Source organism: Uranotaenia lowii, chromosome 3 (genome assembly GCF_029784155.1).
Source record: "Uranotaenia lowii strain MFRU-FL chromosome 3, ASM2978415v1, whole genome shotgun sequence".
Taxonomy (NCBI): domain Eukaryota; kingdom Metazoa; phylum Arthropoda; class Insecta; order Diptera; family Culicidae; genus Uranotaenia; species Uranotaenia lowii.
The window spans coordinates 170,963,786-170,983,835 of NC_073693.1; the positions used below are offsets into that span (position 1 = coordinate 170,963,786).

Below are 20,050 nucleotides of genomic sequence, written 5' to 3' on the forward strand. Positions count from 1 at the left end.
GGGCTCCCCACCAGGTGCCGGTAATTGAACGGAGAAAATTTATTCTTTGTTGGCATTTTCCTTTCAGATACTCAATATGGGCCCTCCAGGTACACTTGGAATCAAACCAAACCCCAAGATACTTGAAACACCTCGATTGAGTGATCGTTCTGCCTAGGAATTGGAGCTTTGGTTGAGCTGGTCTATGTTTTTTAGAGAAAACAACCAATTCTGTTTTCTCTGGGGAGAACTCGATCCCAAGCCCCAAGGCCCAGAAGGACAATCTGTCTAAAGTATCTTGTAAAGGCCTGTGCAGATGAGACTCGGTAGATCCTGTTACAGATACGACGCTATCATCCGCAAGTTGTCTCAAAGTGCAGCCTTCAGAAAGGCAATTGTCGATGTCGCTAACATAAAAGTTATATTGTTAACGTTATTTACTGTTAATTTTCCTTGGGCCATCATTCGCATGCTTCAAGTCTCCTAGGAAACTCGCGATTCGTCGTTATGATGTTCAACGTCGCGACGTATACAACGTGTCGCTAGTAGGCAAAACTGCTATGGTTATTAGCGTTCATATTTTGGTATCCATCTATATGTATAATACTATCTTTATGGCATTCGCGACTTCATCAACGTTGCAGTTGGCGGATCGTTATTGAAAAACTTATCCGGTACAACTGTGTTCGATGTTTACTCTTGGGCTCGAACTCGCGGACATCGACTCAGGAGACATCAGTTTTGCCAACTGAGCTATATCACAAGCCCAGTCAAATGATATGAATGACGGACGTATAGTTGTTAAAATCCGATTGGGTTAGGGAAGAATGACACTCCGTGTTAAACTCCCATAACAAACGAAAATAAAAGTTAAAATCCGATCTGCTACTAAATGTTATAGGTATCAGAAATCGACCAGTATAGCCTCAATGCCTTGAACTCAATTCAATCTCGAAATCAAGTTTATGGCGTTCAGTTCGGTCTGGTCGAATCCCGACCATATTATAACTGATACTGTCATTCGAAAAGAAGCAATACTTCATACCATCAGTTTAATAAATGGTCTTATCTCAACCAAATTCATCTGTACCATTCATCCTGAATGATGTAAGCCAGTTTTCCTCAAACTTTTGACCGTTCGCCGTATTTATCTTAGAAATAACTTCTCACAGCAACTTCTGAAAAATGCCTCAACTCCATCCAACGTGAGAAAGGAAACTTTTGCTTGCCAACACTCTCGAGCAGCGATTCTGCCTGTAATATAATTACAAAATACTACACTTTGGCATTATACTTACGGCAAACATTCAACCGAATTACCGATCCTGGGGGAGGCAACTCGAGGAGCTTTGAGTCGAGCCACCCCCAAAGTGTACTTCCGGCATGATACAACCCATCCGCCATACATACATCAAGCATTGTTTGAACGTGGCCCATTATCGCAAAGAGCTAAGCAAATAAGTTTCTGAGTGCACTGAACATACACCATGGTTAATGTGAATGGATGGTTGTATTTATTCGCCTTTTTCCAAGTAGCTAAGCGCATTTGCTGGCTTAGTGAAAGAAAAGAATATTTTGACAACTTGATCCTGCAGGGATTTTTCATTATATCACATTACGAGATACATAATTTATTCTATAGGGGAACTTAACTCCTCAGGAAGCATTCATCCCTAATTAGGGAGTGTATTCGAAAAAAAATGCAACACTATGTTTTGTTAATAGCTTCCGCATGCATAAATGAAAATTGATGAAGTTTTCAGTAGAAGTACCTACTATTTAGAGTAATGATTACATGTGCAATTTTTTGTGACGTTCTGTGAAGTGGTTTTTTTTAGATATCGTCCAATGCAGAAGGGCTTTGAATAAATTTTCCAAGCAGGATCGTGAAAAATTCAGAAAAGTTCCAGTGGGAGACTCAAAATTAACTGGAAATGGATCAAAGTTTTTATGGTAAAGCGGTTAAGAAGTCCTAGAGAATCTAACAGCGAGCTAATTCATTCTTATTTTCATTATTCATGAAGTTTAGATGTTTGATTCCATGAATATAGGGAATATAAGAGGTTTTATCGAGCGCAAATTAAAAAAATCGATTGAGGAAGTGACCTAATTTATTTTTAAACAACTTCATCTAGCTGACTAATAAACAGGCCTGACTTCATTTCTAAACGGGTAAAAAGCTGCCCACCGTAAAAATAAACAAAGTCAGTGGTCAAATCGTGGACAAAATATTGGAACCGCTAGCGGGAAGATATTTTTAAAAAATACGTGAAGGACAGCAAAACGAACTCTTAAGGGGGTACCTGCGAGGTTTTCAGCCAGAAAGTTGACAACGTTGACAAGTCTCGCCTGGATGTTCTCGAGATAAACAAAGAGAAAAAAAGAAAAAAAAAGTCTAGCACTTGAATAGGTTAACGATCTCTGGAAGCTACAAATCAATCAGTGTTACAAAACTATCTACACAATGAATTCCTAAATATACAAAGAAGGTAACTCGAAAACAGAGGTGGAGTGTGTAGTAAATGAGGTAAAGAATAGTAATGAACAATTAAGATAGATGTAACTTTACCGGTGAATGACATAAGAAATAGAAGAGAATTTTATTAAGTGTTTTAGCTCAAACGCCTCGGAAACCGTTAGAATGAAATGGTATATTGACGAGAATTGAGAATCGCAGGAGTAAAAGAGAGGTGAATATATAAATCGGATGGATAAGGGTGCTGGAGAAAATACGAGAGCATTCTATCTGTGATTGTTACTGAAGGTAGACGCGCCGAGATTAACAATTTGAAACGCGAAAAAATCCGTCACAAAAAGTGAAATTTACACAGGATACGACAGAGTGATTGAAAGCCAAAAAGGTTGATTTTGTGCCGAAGGCGGGAACCTGCTAAAATTGTCATACCATCGATCAAATGAGAATTTTTGAGTAGTTTTGAAAGTCAAGCTTCAGAAAATAGAACAAGTAATTGAAAAAGTCCTGATTTGGAAACAAGGGTTGTTCATAGCATGCATTAAAGTTAGAGCACGTGGCGCCCAAAAATAAGAGTCGATTTACTTCTTTATTGGACGCTATCTCAAAAACCACTTAACAGAACGTCACAAATTTGCACATGTGAACATTACATTACAAATTTGTTTACTGAAAATTTCAACAATTTCTATTCATGCGTTCGAAAGTTATTCACAGAACAAAGTTTTTCGAATACACACAGTAAACGAAAATTACCGAGTTCGGTAATTTTTTTTACGGAAATCCCAACATGTGCAAATTGTTAAACTGTTCGGTAATTTTTTCGGTAAAAAATAAACGAACATCGGTAAATGAAGAGGCGATTTACCGACATTCGTTTATTTTTTACCGAAAAAATTACCGAACAGTTTAACGATTTACACATGTAAGGATTTCGGTAAAAAATTACCGAACTCGGTAATTTTCGTTTACTGAGCACTTCTTATGAGTACCGTAAAATGGGGTAATTTTGACCAACAATAATTTTTTGCACATTATTATCAATAAATCAGTTTATAGTTTGAATTTTTGGAAACTGTTTTCTACGTTTGAAAGCCAAATAGGCAAAATTGGGTTTGTATTTGTATTTTTTTCTGTTAGTAAAAATGACATTTCAAAATCTTAAAATATCTATTTTTTCCAAGGCTTGCAAACAAACAGCTTTCCTGATGAAACCAAAAAGTATTTGAAAATAAACAGGCTTTTGAATGTGAAAAAATTACTTTTTTTCTTTGTATATGTTTAGTTATAGTGCTATTTTTATAGTCATTTAGACATAAATTTCTGAAAATTAAAAAATAAGAACATTTTCTAAGAGTAAGCTCGTATAGGAAAAATGGATAGGAACCCTATCAAATGGTTTACTTTGAAAAAAAAAATAAAAACGGAAATAGTGGGAGGGCCTAGGGAAATGTTTGAAGGCAAAATTTCATTTGTATTTTGTAGCTAAAACTATTTAAAAACTATTTTAGTTTTTGCCCCTAAATGTATGCAGCATCAATGTTCTTTTTTCGATTATAAATGTTTTTAAAAGAAAACGATAAAAAGCAAAGTAAAATTGATAAACTAGCATTTGTAAATATTATGAAGTCATTATGTATCCTTTACGATCAATAAAAACCGTTAAAATAGAGACTGATTAATGTTACTTAAAAGCATCAAATTCTAAACAGATACGAAATCGATTTTTAAATCAAATTTAAAGTAGTCTTATGAATCTCTGCAACCATTTTTTACGTTCATAGGAAATCAGTACTGATTTTAAAAATATGAAACATGCCACATTCCCCTTTACAGAAATCAAAAATCGAAACATATTGAAAAAAGTGTTCAATATTACCCCGGATTACGGTAGCTACATAAGTGAATTGTAGAATGGAAGGAGCATATGGGCCAAATATCCAAATGTTTGTAAAGTTTTGAATAAAATTTGGGAACGTTGAAAATTGAAATTTCTATCGTTTTTCAGAAATAAAAAGTACTTTAAGATTAAAATCAGTCAAACTTGCAGAAAAAAGTTTTTTTACAAACACATTTCAATCAAATTTTTTTTTATTAATATTTTTAATCAATGAGAACTGTTTTTCCAGAGCGTTGATTGGTTGATGATTTGCAGCGGTTCAACTTTTCAGACACAGCAGCCAGCTCTTGCTGCATTCTGGCTAAGGACGCTTTTAGCGTTCGATTTTCTTCATTCAAAATCGTTATTTGAGATTCCAGCAAAGCTATTTGATTCTGTTTCTTCTCGCCAGAAATATGATCGACTCTCGTAGGTGGTTTTGTTGTAGCTGTGTTAACTCTCTGTGTTACAGCAGCTTGTAAAGGCCTCACAGTTGATGTTGCTAAACTTCTTGGGGTTGTAGCGCTCTGCTGAATCTCAGCAAGTTTTTCAGATTTCAACAATACCACCTCCTCAAAAGATACTCCCAAATCGCGGCAACAAAATCCATTTCTTACCACCTGATACGATCCACAAGTTGACTTACCACCAGGGGTTATAGTGACTTTCTTAGTTTTAAGCTGCATAAGAATATCGTCCAGATCTTTGCATATCCAATCATTTCCGTCAAGCGATACGGCTCGAAGCCTTTGAAAATTGGTGGCACCTTTGGCCAATTCAAAGCTTACAAGATAGTTCCCGTCCAAATGAAGAGTTTCCACTGATCCAATCCCAGCAGTGTCAACAGCCTTTAAGTTTGTCAGCTCGTTATGTGACAAATCTACCAATTGAAGGCTTAACGGCTTAAGCTCCGAAGTAGTAACAGTGAAAATGTTGTTATAAGCCAAATTCAAAGTCTGCAGTGATCGCATGTTCTTGAACAGTGCAAAGTCAACACTCAACAGCCGATTGTAGGAAAGGTCAATGTAGGTCATCTTTCCGAAACGGGCCAAGACATCGACGTTCCTGAGGCGATTTTTGGCTAGATGCAACTGTTCTAGAGCAAAAATGAATGAGTTGTCGTCAGTTTCCAGCGTGTGAATGTGGTTGTTGGAAGCGTAGATGTTCTTGACGAATTTTGTAATCGTTAAAGTGGGAATTAAATTATAACTTAAATCCACAATCTGAAGTGATCGCAGATTGCTTACAGCATCCCAGCTAAAATCAATCAACTGGTTCGAAGAAACATTCAGCTGACGAAGTTTACTGCAACCAATTAGTTCAATTCCACTGAATAAATGAAGCTTATTGTTGGCCACGTTCAGTTCTTCCAAGCTCATACACGAGCCATACACATTTGTCGGTATAGATTGAATTAAATTAGAGGAAGCATCCAAACGCCTCAGCTGCAATGATTTAGCGAATGTGGATGGGAGTAGTTTTTTCAAGCCTACATCAACCGTGCGTAATTCATCCAACTGCGGAAATTGATTCAGAAGCTCCTCCGGTAGAAACTCTAACTTGGAGTTTTCAATAACCACATATTTTGCAGGAACGGAAGCCTCTCTGCTGGGAACAAAAATGTCACCGAGCTGTACTTTCAGCGATCTTAACGTGCACGATCCTGGTTTGGCAGGGGTTGCACAATTTAACGAAAGTGTGCTCGTTTTTGCATTCTGACCAACAGTTAGTGTTAGAAGGGTACTGAAAATCAGACAGTTAGATTTACAAATTAATTATTGATAGAAATTTTTATAACTCACCAGCCAACCAAAATCCGGTACCACATCTTGCGTCCAATTAAGTTCTATGTGCACTTATTATAAATCAAAACAGCTGATAAGAACAAACCAAAACAGTTTTGAGTTCACGCCAATTATACTTATCTATGACGAGTAGTCTCATTGTTACAAATGTGAGTTTGCTCTGCAATATAAAAATCAACATCGAATCTAAAATGATTCAGCTAAATTTAAGATAAAGTTATGAAAATTCGACAACAACACAGACTACTTTTCGCGTAAAATTATCTAGTGGTCAGGTATTGGTATTATTAATAAGCGATTTGAAAACAACACACGAAAACAGTTTGATGTCAAATATCTTGGAAAATTCTATTTTTATTACACTAGAAAAATAATTAAAAGAAAAGATTTTCGTTTGCTATGCGAAAACTAATTAGAAATTAGTTGATGTTAATTGAACGAAATAAAAAAAAATCAATAGAAAAATTAAATTAAAATCTTCACTTTTAAAACAAAGTGTTGTAAAAGAACACTACAAGAAACTAATTAAATTCCAAATACCTTGAAAACGCGTGGATATTTTTGAGTTATATATTCACAAACATATTTAAGAGATTAAAAGAAAGTTACCTATAGTATTTTAAATATGATGTTCTAATGCATGGGTGGCCTACATTTTCAACAGGCGGCCAACTTTCAGAAATGTGGTTGGCTGGCGGGCCAAAAAAAAACAAATTGTTCTGGAGTATTAAAAGAAAAAAAACAACAGATTTTTGAAAAAGCCATATTAAACATTTGGCTAGGTCACGTTGAGTATAGATACATCTAAATAAGCCATTTTCGTTACTTGCTAATTTTTACAAAATTAGCTCCATTTGGAAAATAGTAGAAATATTACGTAATATGAAATGTATTATCCCTCCCAACAAAAAAACGCAGAATGAAATTGTTGAAAAAGAGTGAAGTTTACAAGCTGTTGACATTTAAAAGAAAAAAATGCTCAACGAACTTTAGTTATATCATAAATAATGTTGATTTATTAAAGAACGAACCTCAACCTCAACTCAATCCAACTCTTTTCAACTTTTCCAGTAATCTCGATTCGACAAGTGTATTGGGGAAGTCATCTATAAATAGAATGAATATGAATTCGATTATTTTATCATCATTGCACCCTTTTAAATTAAAAATTTTCTGAGAGATTTATCAGTACCAAGCCAGTTCTAGTTGAATTCTACTACCCAACTGTAAATTCTGTTTAGTTTTTCATTAATGATGTACATAAATACAGAGCACGTTGCCAATTAATTGATTTTCAACTGGTTGAATTTTCATAAATATACAATTTTTCTTTTAAAGCTTAGCAAAAAATAACAAATTGGGAAAATTTTCAAAGCAAACATTCGATATTTTACATAATGTTTCAAAGTTATTAATTTTCATGGATGAACGAAGTTGTTGAAATAGAATTCAAGTTACAAATGGTTGAAGTTATTGTAAAAGTATAGTTTAAATTTTAATGTTAATATGATTTCCTGTTTTTACGATTTTTATACGATCTCGATACGACCTTACTATTTTTCTAAGGCTATCCAAACTCCTCAATAATAAAACTAGAGTCCGCTTGAATGCTCTTCATACAAATGATTTTTAGTCACCAAAACCCAATCGGAAAACATTGAAAAAAAAATTTATGGAATCTACAGATAATGTGTCGAATACCGTACAGTTTTGATGATTTAAAAATTTATATTTTTTGTATTCAGTGACGTTAACTTTTTTTTGTAAAATTATATGAGGCCCTCAGAGCCGAAATGGTATAAGTGTAAAAATGATCAAGTTTGAGTAAATAATGTCAAATAATGTTCTAAGTATTGATTTAAATTTGGGATTTTTTCCGATATTTTGAATTATAATTGCTTTTTTGTTTCGTTCCGATTGTAGTCGTTTTAACATCTTTATGACATTCGCGACTCATATCAACGATGCAGTTGGCGGACAGTCATTGAAAAACTTATCCGGTACAACTGTGATCGATGATTACTCTTGGGCTCGAACTTACGGACATCGGCTTAGGAAGCGACTGACTTGCCAGCTGAGCAAATTTTAGACAAATGTATGGAAAATGGCCAAAAACAACAATTGAAAAGCGTATTTTCTCAAAATTAGTTTAGTTTTAATACAAATTGGGCTTATAATAAATTCAAAGAGATCTTCAGATCATTGTTTTGAATTAAGTTAGTCTAGATTCAGATGCGGTTGCGTTCAAAAAAAGAATGAAATTGCGCGAAGCTGCGCACCCATTTCCAACTTTGACAAGCAGTCATTTCTCTCTCGGTTGATATTTTTTCATGAAATTTTCACAAAATCTAGTTCAATTGATGCTGATGGTCCCACCTCATTCCCCTACACATGTTTTAGCTGGTCGTGTATCTTTATGATAATTTAAATATGAATGAATATTCTATCAGAATCAGTATACAAATAAAACTTAAAAAACGGGACTGATTTCTGTTTTGTGCTTGCAATGCACATTCAAAACTACTTTGTTTTTTTTTTTAATCTAGTATTATTTCGCGCGCGTGGCTCAAACATGTGTAGACTTTCTCTTTATTTCTAACTCTACTTTACTAACGGCAGAAGGCCACAAAAATCCATTATAAAAGCAAATATCATCATCATCATCGGACGAAAACAATGATTTGCTTGTCTATTCACTCTCTACAAAATCTAAAGTCTTAACAATGATTGGAAACAAAGATACAGCTATTCCCGTAAAAAACGGAAATTTTGAATTGCTTCACTAAATATGCTTTGACAATTTTCATTGAAAAATCTTGAAATTTCGTGTAAAGATGTAAATGTTTGATCTAGTACCTGGACAAGTTCGTCAAAATCGATGAACGTGATCCAAAATGATGCCGGGTAGGATATGAGATTCATTATCGCCCAACAGACGATTTTATTCTTTTTTGCACGGATGTTTGTATGGAAAACATTGTAAACAATGTTTTCTTGGTTTTTTCGTCAAAATCCAAATTTATCACAAAGAATGTTGTAAATTGATAAAAACTTTATTCCTGCTTTGTTTAGGAAAAGAAAATGTTTCAACAAAGTTCAAAATGAGAAGAACATAGCACTGACCATACTGACTGGACACTCGATTTCGTTTTCTGGATAATTTTTCCAGAAAAAAAACAAAAAAAATCATTTTTCCAACAGTACGCAATGTCGATTCCAGAGTGCGCATCGATCGATTTGAAGAAATGCTATCCCAGTTAGGAAATGCCACCCATCTTTAAAAATAAAACACGCAATTTCTACGATAAAATCGGGCTAAACAGGACCATTTTTCCTACAGGGCATTTTTTGTCAAATTTTTCAGGTTCGCCACCTGCCGTCGGTATTGCGAACCTGCAAAAGCTGACAACAAAAAATTAGACAGAAAATGGTTGAATTTTTGTTCTAAGAGTCAAGTCAGTGTGGTCAGTGAACAGAAGTGGCCTGCCAAATATACTGGTAAACAAGTTTGATACACTTTTAAAGGGAGTATGGGAGAGTGGGGAATCATGGGCCACTTTTTTTCGTTGTTCCATAACTTCTTTATTATAAAAGATAAAATGAAAATGAAAAATTGTATGGTTTTCTACATTTTCAAGGTATCATATGGTATTTTTTTAAATTTTTTAATGACTTATTTTCCCCAAATTCTGACTGTTTGAAAAAAAGCAATATTTTTTGATTTTGAAAAATGGTGGGGAATCGTGGGCCCCCAAATTCAAATTGACAAAATAACATACAAAGTTTAGGAGTTGACCCAAAACTGTGATTTCTTAATTCATTTCGTTATTTAAAAGCAATTTCAGATGATGAAATAAAAAAGAGAGCTGTGTATGATCGCATAGATTCCAAAACTTGGCTCGCGAACGTTTTGGAAAAAATTCTTATATAGGATGGACAAAATATTTTTCAAAACTCTCCATTTGGCATAAGAAAACTTTACAGATAGGAAAAACGTATTTTAAGTTCTGAATGTTTATAAAAACATAAAAATATAGGTGGTTCAAGATGTGTGGCCCACGATTCCCCACAAGCTATGATTTGCAAATTGGTTGCGTTTGTGTGACTTATTGATGTTTCATCAAAAATTCCTTTTCGACGTGAAAGATCATGACAAAACTAAGATCATAAGCGTATGAGCATATTTTTGTTATGCACTTTAGGTTCCCTATCGATGAAATTAGCGGGTGTTTTTTTAATTATGTAAGTAAATTTTTCAACTTTTTTTTTGCTTGATAAATAAAAGAAGCATATGATGCGTATTCCAGTCAACAAAATATAGGAATACATGCTCACGCAAAGCGACAACGATGATAGTTGGTTTGAGATTTTTATCTCAACACACATCTGAGATATTAAAAGTGGCCCACGTTTCCCCATGGCCCACGATACCCCACTCTCCCCTATTATATTCGCTCTTTTGTTTAACTACCAGCTCTGTTGGAACAATTTCTATTTCTAAACCAAGCAGTAATGAAGTTCTTATCAACTTACAAGATTTTTTGTTATAAATTGTGATTTTGTGAAAGAAAAAACCTAGAAAACATAGATTATGATGTTTTCCATACAAACATCCGTCCAAAAAAGAATGAAATCGTCTGCTGGGCGATAGTGAACCTCATTTTCTACCCGGCACGTATCACGTTCATCGATTATGACGAAACTTGGCCAGTTACTAGTTCCAACATTTTTATCGTATCGTAGTAAAGACTTCAAATTTTGTAGAGCGTCAGGTGGATAATTAGTTGATCTAAATTGTGTGAAAATTTCGTGAAAAAATATCAACCGAAAGAGAAATGACAGCTTGTCAAAATTTTAAGTGCGCAACTTCACGCGATTTCATTCTTTTATCCCAATGCACTAGGTAAATGGAGAAAACTTAGATGAGAATTTGATTTCTACTTGTTTGTATTGTTTCTATTTGATTAAGTTATCAATGCTTCCTTCTATGTGCGATGCCTATAACTTATTGATGTCGAGGTAGTACGTGTTACATAGTCGATAAATTAATCAAATGATTTTTAGCAGATTTCTCCGACGTGTTCCATTATGAAAATCAAACTTCAAGGAAATTTTAAAAAAAGATTCGTAAATTCAAAGATTTTTATTTTACACTAGATTACATATTACGACTTTTCAAGTTACGGAAATTGACTGCTGTACCCTAATACCCTTTCCAGGCATGGAAGATCCCTTCAACATCATTTCTCATCTAGATTCTAGGGACTTCCTGGAACTAGAGATGAAAATATCTTCTAATAGACCTCATGTGTGCGTTTGTTCATATGTAATGTCTGCCTTGCAAATTAAAACACGCAATTACGCAAGCTAATGTGATTAAGATAAGAGCTGTTTGGTTTGCCGCTCTTTCATCGTAGACAAACTTCCGGGGGCCGAAATCTGGGCGAAATGTTCCATCTTCCGATTCATTCATCTACATCCACATACATAGGTACCGATACCCAAACAGGCTAAACGAACGTTAAGTTAAGGAAGAAGATGCTCTCGGATTAGTGCCGGTTTTGGTTTTCTCGGGCCATGTGGCATATGTTTCTCGTGTCTTGCTGGCTGCTTGCTAGTGAGTCCTTTCTACTGGACTCTTCCGTTTAGTCATGGCGCTTCCAGAATATTCGCTTGGAGTGAAATGCGGCCAGCAGAGTCAACACTCGTAAAGAATGTTCTCCCGTACAGAAACAATTAGCTTCGGCTTCTACTTTCTCTACTATTAGCACTCTGCTGCCCGGGTTTTGTCAGAATATGTACAAGAAACACCCCAGCATCGCTGGGAGATCTTTAAGTAACAGGATTTGTGTTTTGTATTCCCCAGACGCAATCCAAAAAAGCCAGAGCAAACTTGGAAGTCTCGAACACAAAAGCATAGAAGCAGATATTCCCAAAGCAGTTCAGCAGCAAGTAAATTAAATCTCAAATTTAATCACATTCTTCCCACCGGCGGCGTTGAAATCTGGGACGGTTTTGAAACTGCACCGAACGCAAATATTTGAATCATGAACAACCGAAACGGATGCGAAGAAAACATGTTTTCTCTAAATACTAGGAATAAAATCTTTTTTATTTATAAAATTTTAGGTTTAGAGGTATTTTTTTTTATCAAATTCAGTTTTAAATAATAAGTCAAAAATTTAAGCATCGATTGGTGTTCTGGAGTAGGTTCCTACTACGAAAAAAACAACTTAAATTCGTTTTCCCTCACATGTCCTCACCATCGGAGACAAAACATTGTTGTGGATCACATCCCAACTTGACGGTCTTGAGTAATAAATGCAAACAAATTTAAGGGATACCTTTGCTTAATTCTAATAAATTATGTTCATTTTTCTCCTCTGACGCTTGCCGTTGGTTGGCTGGAAGGATGCTTTAGTTGTATTTATCCCTTGAAGAAGAACTTGGTTTGGCGCTAGCCAGGGCAGAATGACAACCAAACCGTTGCGTTGTTGGCATGCGAGAAATGTGTTCGGCTCTGTGGTGTTGTCGTCAACCAAAGATAGTGAACCCAGTAGGTATCCGAGTTCTATTCTGGCGGGAATTTGGAACAGAAACGATGTCGTCCGGTTTCGAAATCTGGTTTTTAATGCAGCTTATGTACCTAAAGCTCAGCCACTTTTTGGATGCTGCCAAACTGACTTTTGTGCAGCTGAAGTCAGTTAACTTGTCATAGTCGAAAAAGGCGTAATAGTTGGATTCTTCATTCAAAAAATCTGGCAACTCTGAATGGCAGAACCAGACTCGTTGGGACGTTTATTTGCAGCAATCCATTCACCAGGGGGTGCTTTGGGAGAACAAGCTCAGCGCTGTGGTCTTCCCTAGATAGCGTTCCATGGGTAGGGTGTGAAAAATGCACTTCAACGAAGTGCAAATGACTTACCCCATGGTTTAACTTTTGGTGGAGTGACGGAGCAGATAAATTGGAACGCTATCGCCGCACGACGACGTTGGTTTGCTTTCTTTGAAATTATTTCTTTGAATGAACAAAGCCCAGTGTAGAGACAGAGCCATAGGTTTCCAAATCCGTTCGTTTTTGTTTGAGCGTAGTTTTGAATAACTTGATATTTCACAACAAAATTCAAATATTTCCTCAATATTTCAACAAGTTTTAATAAAGTTCTGTTAAATGTCATTAAAGGTTTAGAAATAAAATGCCCAGATTTTGCCATGCTTTTTGAATAAATATCCCGGATTTGCCAGCCAGATTAGCTAGCCAGACCAATGCATTCTATAAACATTTGACCGTTTAGTTTTCCAAAGACTTCTATGGGAATGATATTTAGGATAGAAAAAATTAATCCATTGATCTAAATTAAAAAAAAAATAAATTTTTTTCATTACAAAGTTGGGAAACTTTGAAGCGACTCCCTAACGCTTTGAAGTTAAGAAGTTTGAGAAAATGGTTGAATAGTCCATCAAAACAAGCAAAGTTATTGCTAACATTATCCAACCATATTAAACTGGTGATTGTAAGTCGGGAAACAAATTTCTAGAGGACAGAAAAAAATTAAGGTGTTGTGTCTATTTTTTTATATTTTTTCTCTTTGAAAAGGGGAGAATGGGGATACTTGATCCCCTTTTCCTATTTGCATCATATCTTTTTGGAAAAAATTAGCAAATTTATTTCTTTTGCATTTTCTGACAGCGTGTAATTTCAAGTTTATATGGTCCAAAAACTATAAAAATACATGAACTCGCAGATGAACTAGAAGCATTTTCGTGAGACTCAAAAATTGTGATATTTCTTAAGTTACAGGAGACTTGATCCTTTCCTAAAAGAGGCTTGATCCTTAATTCGGGGTGCCCTGTCCCTAGGCAAAAATCTAGTAAACTCTAAAGATAATGGGTCCGTTGACTATTTTTGCCATGATAGTTCTCATTTCACAGTTTGTAAGTATCAGACAAAGAGAATTCTAAAAGTTTGTCTTCTACCTTTAAACCATTGCATACTTTTAGGCGAAATTTTCTGGTTTTTAGATAAATGCAGCATTTTTAGTCCAATCTTTATTTTATTTACATAGCATTCCGTCTCACGACATAACTTGACGAACATAATTCCTAAAATTCACTCGGTTCATAGCAACCGTTCTCCAATTTCTTGGGCACCCCACGTTCGCCAGATCACGCTCCACTTGGTCTAACCACCTCGCTCGTCTTGTTCCTACCGGATTCGTAGCGAACACCTGTTTTGCAGGACAGTCGTCCGGCATTCTCGCAACATGTCCCGCCCAGCGTATCCGGCCAGCCTTCACCACCTTCTGGATACTGGGTTCGCCGTAGAGTCGCGCGAGCTCGTGGTTCATCCTTCGCCTCCACACTCCGTTCTCCTGTACGCCGCCAAAGATGGTTCTTAACACTCGTCGCTCGAACACTCCGAGTGTTCATTCTTCGCCTCCACACTCCGTTTTCCTGTACGCCGCCAAAGATGGTTCTTAACACTCGTCGCTCGAATACTACGAGGTACGCAGGTCCTCCTCGAGCAACATCCATGTCTCATGCCCGTAGAGAACAACCGGTCTAATGAGCGTCATATACAGGTTACACTTCGTGCGAGGGCTAAGTCTTCTCGACCGCAGTTGCTTGTGGAGTCCATAGTAGGCACGACTTCCGCTGATAATTCGCCGACGGATCTCACGGCTGGTGTAATTGTCCGAGGTCACCAGTGAGCCGAGATAGACAAAGTCTTCGACTATCTCCAGCTCGTCGCCGTCGATCGTGACCTTGTTATTACTGGAGAAGCGGGTTCGATCGGTCTCGGATCCGCAGGCCAGCATGTACTTCGTCTTGGACGTATTAATCATCAACCCGATCCTTCCTGCTTCGCGTTTCAGTTTGCGGTAGATGTCTTCCACCGCCGCAGATGATCTGCCGACTATATCAATGTCATCGGCAAAGCAGATGAGTTGACTGGATCTGTTGAAAATCGCGCCCACCGCATTTCGCCCACCGCATTTCGCCCACCGCTCGTCGAATAACACCTTCTAGCGCCACGTTGAACATCATGCAGGATAGACCATCACCTTGTCGAAGCCCCCTGTGCGAATCGAATGTACTCGACAATCCGCACACAGCACAGTGTCCATCCATCGTCGCCTTGATCAGTCTGATCAGCTTCCCGAAAAAGCCTTTCTCGTCCATGATTTTCAATAGCTCGTTACGGTCGATCGTGTCGTATGCGGCTTTGAAGTCGATGAATGGTGCGTAGGGACTTGGTGTTCCCGGCATTTTTGGAGGATTTGCTGTAATGTAAATATCTGGTCCGTCGTTAACCGTCCCTCCATGAAGCCGGCCTGATGACTTCCCACGAATCTGTTTGCTTGTGGCGTTAGGCGGCGGAGTAGGATTCGGGACAACACTTTGTAGGCGGCATTGAGGACAGTGATCGCTCGGTAGTTCTCACAGTCCAATTTGTCCAATAGTCCAATCAATTATACCCATAACATACATTTTGGAAAACTTTTTCTTGAGAAAAATCTGCGAGTTTACTAACGATAAACACATTGGAATCAATATTTTTTTTCAAGTGAAAATATTTAAAGTAATAAAAAAAAGATCTTCAAACCAGTTTCAGGCTTGGTGTGAAAATGCTATTTCTTTAGGATTTTGGACGATTGTTGGCAAATGATAATAAGATTTTCAAATTAATCAATTTCGATGATTTTGTTTCTAAAAATCACTAGATTCTGATTCAAATGCATAAATAAATCATTGGATTTTACGGATTAAGTTATTAAACAATTATCATTTAAATTGCCATTTAGACAGACAGATTTCGAAGTAACACCGTTCAAGAAGAAGACGTTCAGATTGATGTGAGGAAAGATGGAGAAATTGTGAGTGTTTTGAATCTCAATATTGATTCTTCATTCTATGATGACGATGATATACCAAAGTTCGAAACCAAACAATCATATTAATGTTAATAACTGATAAATCTATATATTTTTCGCCGTGTATTGACTATTTCTCAAATCATCTGTTGTATATGCCAAATACGCAAGTTATTTTTGAAATTGTTAAGGTAAGTAGTTACAATTTTTTGTAATCGACTGTAATTTAGTTCGTATCAGATTTTGGTGTCACTTAATCGATCAAAAGAGGCTTTAGCTTCAACTGTTCTGCAAATTCTGTTTTCTGGAAAACGTAATTACAAACAAGTGGCTCGAAACCCGGCCAAAGGAGCTGAAATTTAACATGGCTTCTTGTGTTATTCCAAGAAATGAATCCAGTCCCCAAAGTTGAGATTTCGAGATTAACCCTGTTTTTGACTACCCTACCTAATGTACAGACACGTATGTACATTAGAGTGCCCCAAATGACCCGAAATTTAAAAAAGTTATGCGCTGCAGGCCAGATCGGATCACGGGAAGGGGTCGCTCAACGAGCCTAAAGTTTGTATGGGATTTTGAGACTTTTTGTTCGTGAGGAACATGAAAATCCAGTTTTTCATAAATAACTTCGGTCTCCTTTGGCCGATTTCTTTTGAAAATGGTTTTTCTTAAAGCCTGAACTATAAAAAATATTTCATCCCAAGACTGTTTTTCGATTCGAGTTAAGATAAATAGTTATTAAGCTTCAAAAAAGCTATCTTTTTTAAGGGTGATATGCATCACTATTAATGAGAGACACTGCTTCAAACATTTTGACGCAGCATTAACAGTGATGGATATCAGCTTGAAAAAAGTTACCCCATTTTTTAAGTCTAATAACTTTTTTAACATAAGTCGAATTGAAAAGCAGTCTTCGGATTAAATATTTGTCATAGTCATAGTCAAAAACCGTTTTCAAAAGAAATCGGCCAAAGGTGACCAGAGTTATTCATGAAAAAATGGATTTTCATGTTTCTCTCGAACAGAATGTCTCAAAATCCCATACAAACTTTAGGCTCGTTGAGCGACCCCTTCCCGTGATCCGATCGGGCCCAAATATGGCATGAGACCTTGGATCAATTTTAGCCTGCAGCGCATAACATTTCACAAGCTTGAAATTTCCCATACAAATTTGGGGCAGTCTAATGTACATGTACATCTAAAAAATAAATATCTGGAAGTTGTATGCAAAATTGGATGAAATATTTTCTGGATGTATTGGTAAAAATTATAACCCTTGATTGCCTTTGAATTACTTCACGGCTCAAGCGTTGTCTTGGAAGAATCACATGTGGTGGAATGACTTCACCAGATGCGCTGAATGTAAACCTAACCGTTACCTACATTTTTTGACCTTCAGCGTGTTCCACTTCGTATACATTTTTACTTAATTTTTGGGCTATAACTTCTTTTGTCTTTGGATTAAAAAAAAAGAGGTTTCATCACCGTTGAAGATTCGCGATGGATCTTCTAAGGCCTGTGCAAATCCGTTCTCAACAAGCCAAGTCGACACCGTTTTAAACCACCAAGCTCGTATATCATGTTCTGAAACATGAGCTGACGTTGTTTAAACAGACTCAGGCGTGCGAAGGCTTAGTTACTTATTCCGTCTAAGTAACGCAGCAAACCATTTCCGCCCTAAAAATGGAAAGTTAACATTTCGAAAAATTTTGCAAAATATACAACATCTGTTATTAGCAAACGGATTATCCTGTGGATTTTTTTTTATGAAAAACGCTTCTATTTTCCGAATGAGAGTTTCTTTTTGCACCGGAAATTCCATTGCTTGCATCTCGCATACCCAGTGAACGAGTTTATCTTCTTCGTCTTTTGTCAAAATAGGCATTCTACCGGATGTTTTGTTTAAAACGCCTTTGCCCAGATGATATAGGATGGTGGAAATCGGTACACCGTAAGTTTTGTACGCTCCATATACAGTCTTTATGCCCATCGATATAGCACGGATACTTTTATCCAGCGCTTCTGGAACGTACTTGACAACTTTTGTAGCACGACTTTTCCGGATTTTTTTTCCGGATCTCGTTTGAATGACATTACTACAAATGTTTGAACTTAATTGACTGATTATTCAACTTATTTACTTATGCTTACCTCATTTTCAACACCGCACACCGTTAACTGAGCACACAATTTTGTTGGTAGTATTTATAAAGATAACTCTCATCGTTTTCACTTGCACAAACAAGAATGACTTTTCGATTATATCTGTCAAACTTAAAACAATAGAATGCACAAGAAGACGCTATTTGACTCCCGATGGAAAATGCAATGTTCTTTTTGACCTATTTAGTGGTGTCACGTATAGGGTACGTTCTATACAACCTGGCAAAAATATGTTTTTGACATTTTTAGCTTTAAAATACTCTAAAGTAAAAAAAAAATGTTTTAACTTAAAGCAGTTTATTTTAACAAGTTCGAGGAAAAATAATTTAAAACAAAATTTGTTGTGTCAGACCATTCGGATATGGGATAAAAAAACAACTTGTTTGAAGAACGGTTAACACTAAAAATAATTTTCATTTGATTTGAATTCATAATAACAACTTATCCCGTGATTTTGAGCAATACAGGAATATATTAACGGAGTGGCAACATTTTAGCGTTTAAAAATATGATGAAAAATTGCATGTCTACTTTTAGGCGTTATTCATTCCCGGTTTACCAAAACGATCGGGATCGAACAAAATTAGTGTTAACAACTTTACGTCAATCGTATTCATTTCAAATACATTCTATGACTTTGATATAGTTTGGAACGATTTGACTATGTCCATAATTAGGAACACATTGAAAATAATGTTCCTAATTGATAACAACTTTAGCGAGTTAAGATAACGGCTTTGAATTAAGAGACGAGTACAGCCTTAATCCTTATCAAATTTGAAACCTAGTGGGTTGAAAGAACAGTTTGTGATGAAAACGAATTATGATGTTTGAGGGAACAAGCTGAATTAAATGTTTAAATGTAGAAGTTGAGATAACAAGATGAAATTAGAAAGTAAGTTGAGAAGATAGCTTCGGTATTTTAAACAATTAATGATCAAGTAGGATAAGGGGACAGCTTGAGATACAAGAAAACAATGAAGCGAGTCGTCACTTCCATCTGTATCGTTGAGCCGTCAACACGTACGCCGGAGCATCGTATCGTTGCTGTGTACCTGCAGGAACATTTTTACATTATTTATTTTTTCCTTACCTGTATTTCAATCAGCACTTTTCAGTGCTAAAATTATTTTCATTTTCTTTTATTCATATTTTCTCTTTTCTTTCCAGCATGGGGAAGTCTTCGGCCGGCTCAAGGGCCGGAAGAAAACGGATTGCTGAACCTAATCCAGGGCCATCTGCCAAAAAAGTTGAAATTTCCAATTCATTCGATGTCCTTCATAACATCGGTGATGAGGAAATATTCATATTTAATTCTGATAAGAGTACTAAGAAACCTTCTTCTTCTTCTTATACTCTTAAAAACGAAAAGATTCCACCAATAACGGTCACGATTCCTGACTTCAATGCCTTTCGAAAAGAAATCGTCACTTCCGTCAAGGATGTGAAGATTTCTTTTCAGATCGGTCGAAGGGGAATTGCTCGTATATTGGCGGAATCTTTTAATGATTTTCAAAAGGTTTTAAATTATTTGAATAATAAAAAACACCAATTTTTTACGTACGACACTAGAAGTGATCGTCCATTTAAAGTTGTACTTCGTGGTCTCACTGGCGATCAGACACCGGATGAGATCACAGCTGAATTAAATTCTTTGTTAGGTTTTTCTCCAATTCAAGTAATTCAAATGAGGAAAAGAACCAACACGAATAATATCAGTAGTGTTGGTTTTTCTCCTGAACTTTATTTGATCCACTTTAAAAAGGATCAGGTTAATAATTTGAAAATTCTTGAAAAGGCTCGTCTTATGTTTCATTGTCGAGTCAAATTCGAACCTTTTCGTAAATCTTCTACCAATTTTCTTCAAAATATTACG

At 36.2% G+C, this 20,050-nt stretch overlaps 2 protein-coding genes across 2 annotated transcripts in view; one reads left to right on the top strand and one right to left on the bottom strand.

Moving 5' to 3' along the window:
• LOC129758299 (Krueppel-like factor luna) overlaps positions 1-20,050 on the top strand; it is a 294,663-nt gene that overhangs the window by 240,223 nt on the left and 34,390 nt on the right. The window lies entirely within an intron of this gene.
• On the bottom strand, positions 4,556-6,284 carry LOC129758297 (uncharacterized). Its single transcript, XM_055755777.1, has 2 exons — positions 6,134-6,284; positions 4,556-6,074 (listed from the first exon to the last, which is right to left on the bottom strand). The coding sequence occupies exons 1-2, from the start codon at positions 6,157-6,159 to the stop codon at positions 4,556-4,558; spliced, it is 1,545 nt and encodes a 514-aa protein (XP_055611752.1). The 5' UTR covers positions 6,160-6,284.

Excerpts from the sequence above, each read along its gene's own strand:
- LOC129758297 (XM_055755777.1), bottom strand. The coding sequence starts at position 6,159 with ATGTGGTACCGGATTTTGGTTGGCTG. Across the intron at positions 6,075-6,133 it reads TACCGGATTTTGGTTGGCTG|TACCCTTCTAACACTAACTG; the intron begins GTGAGTTATAAA and ends TCTGATTTTCAG.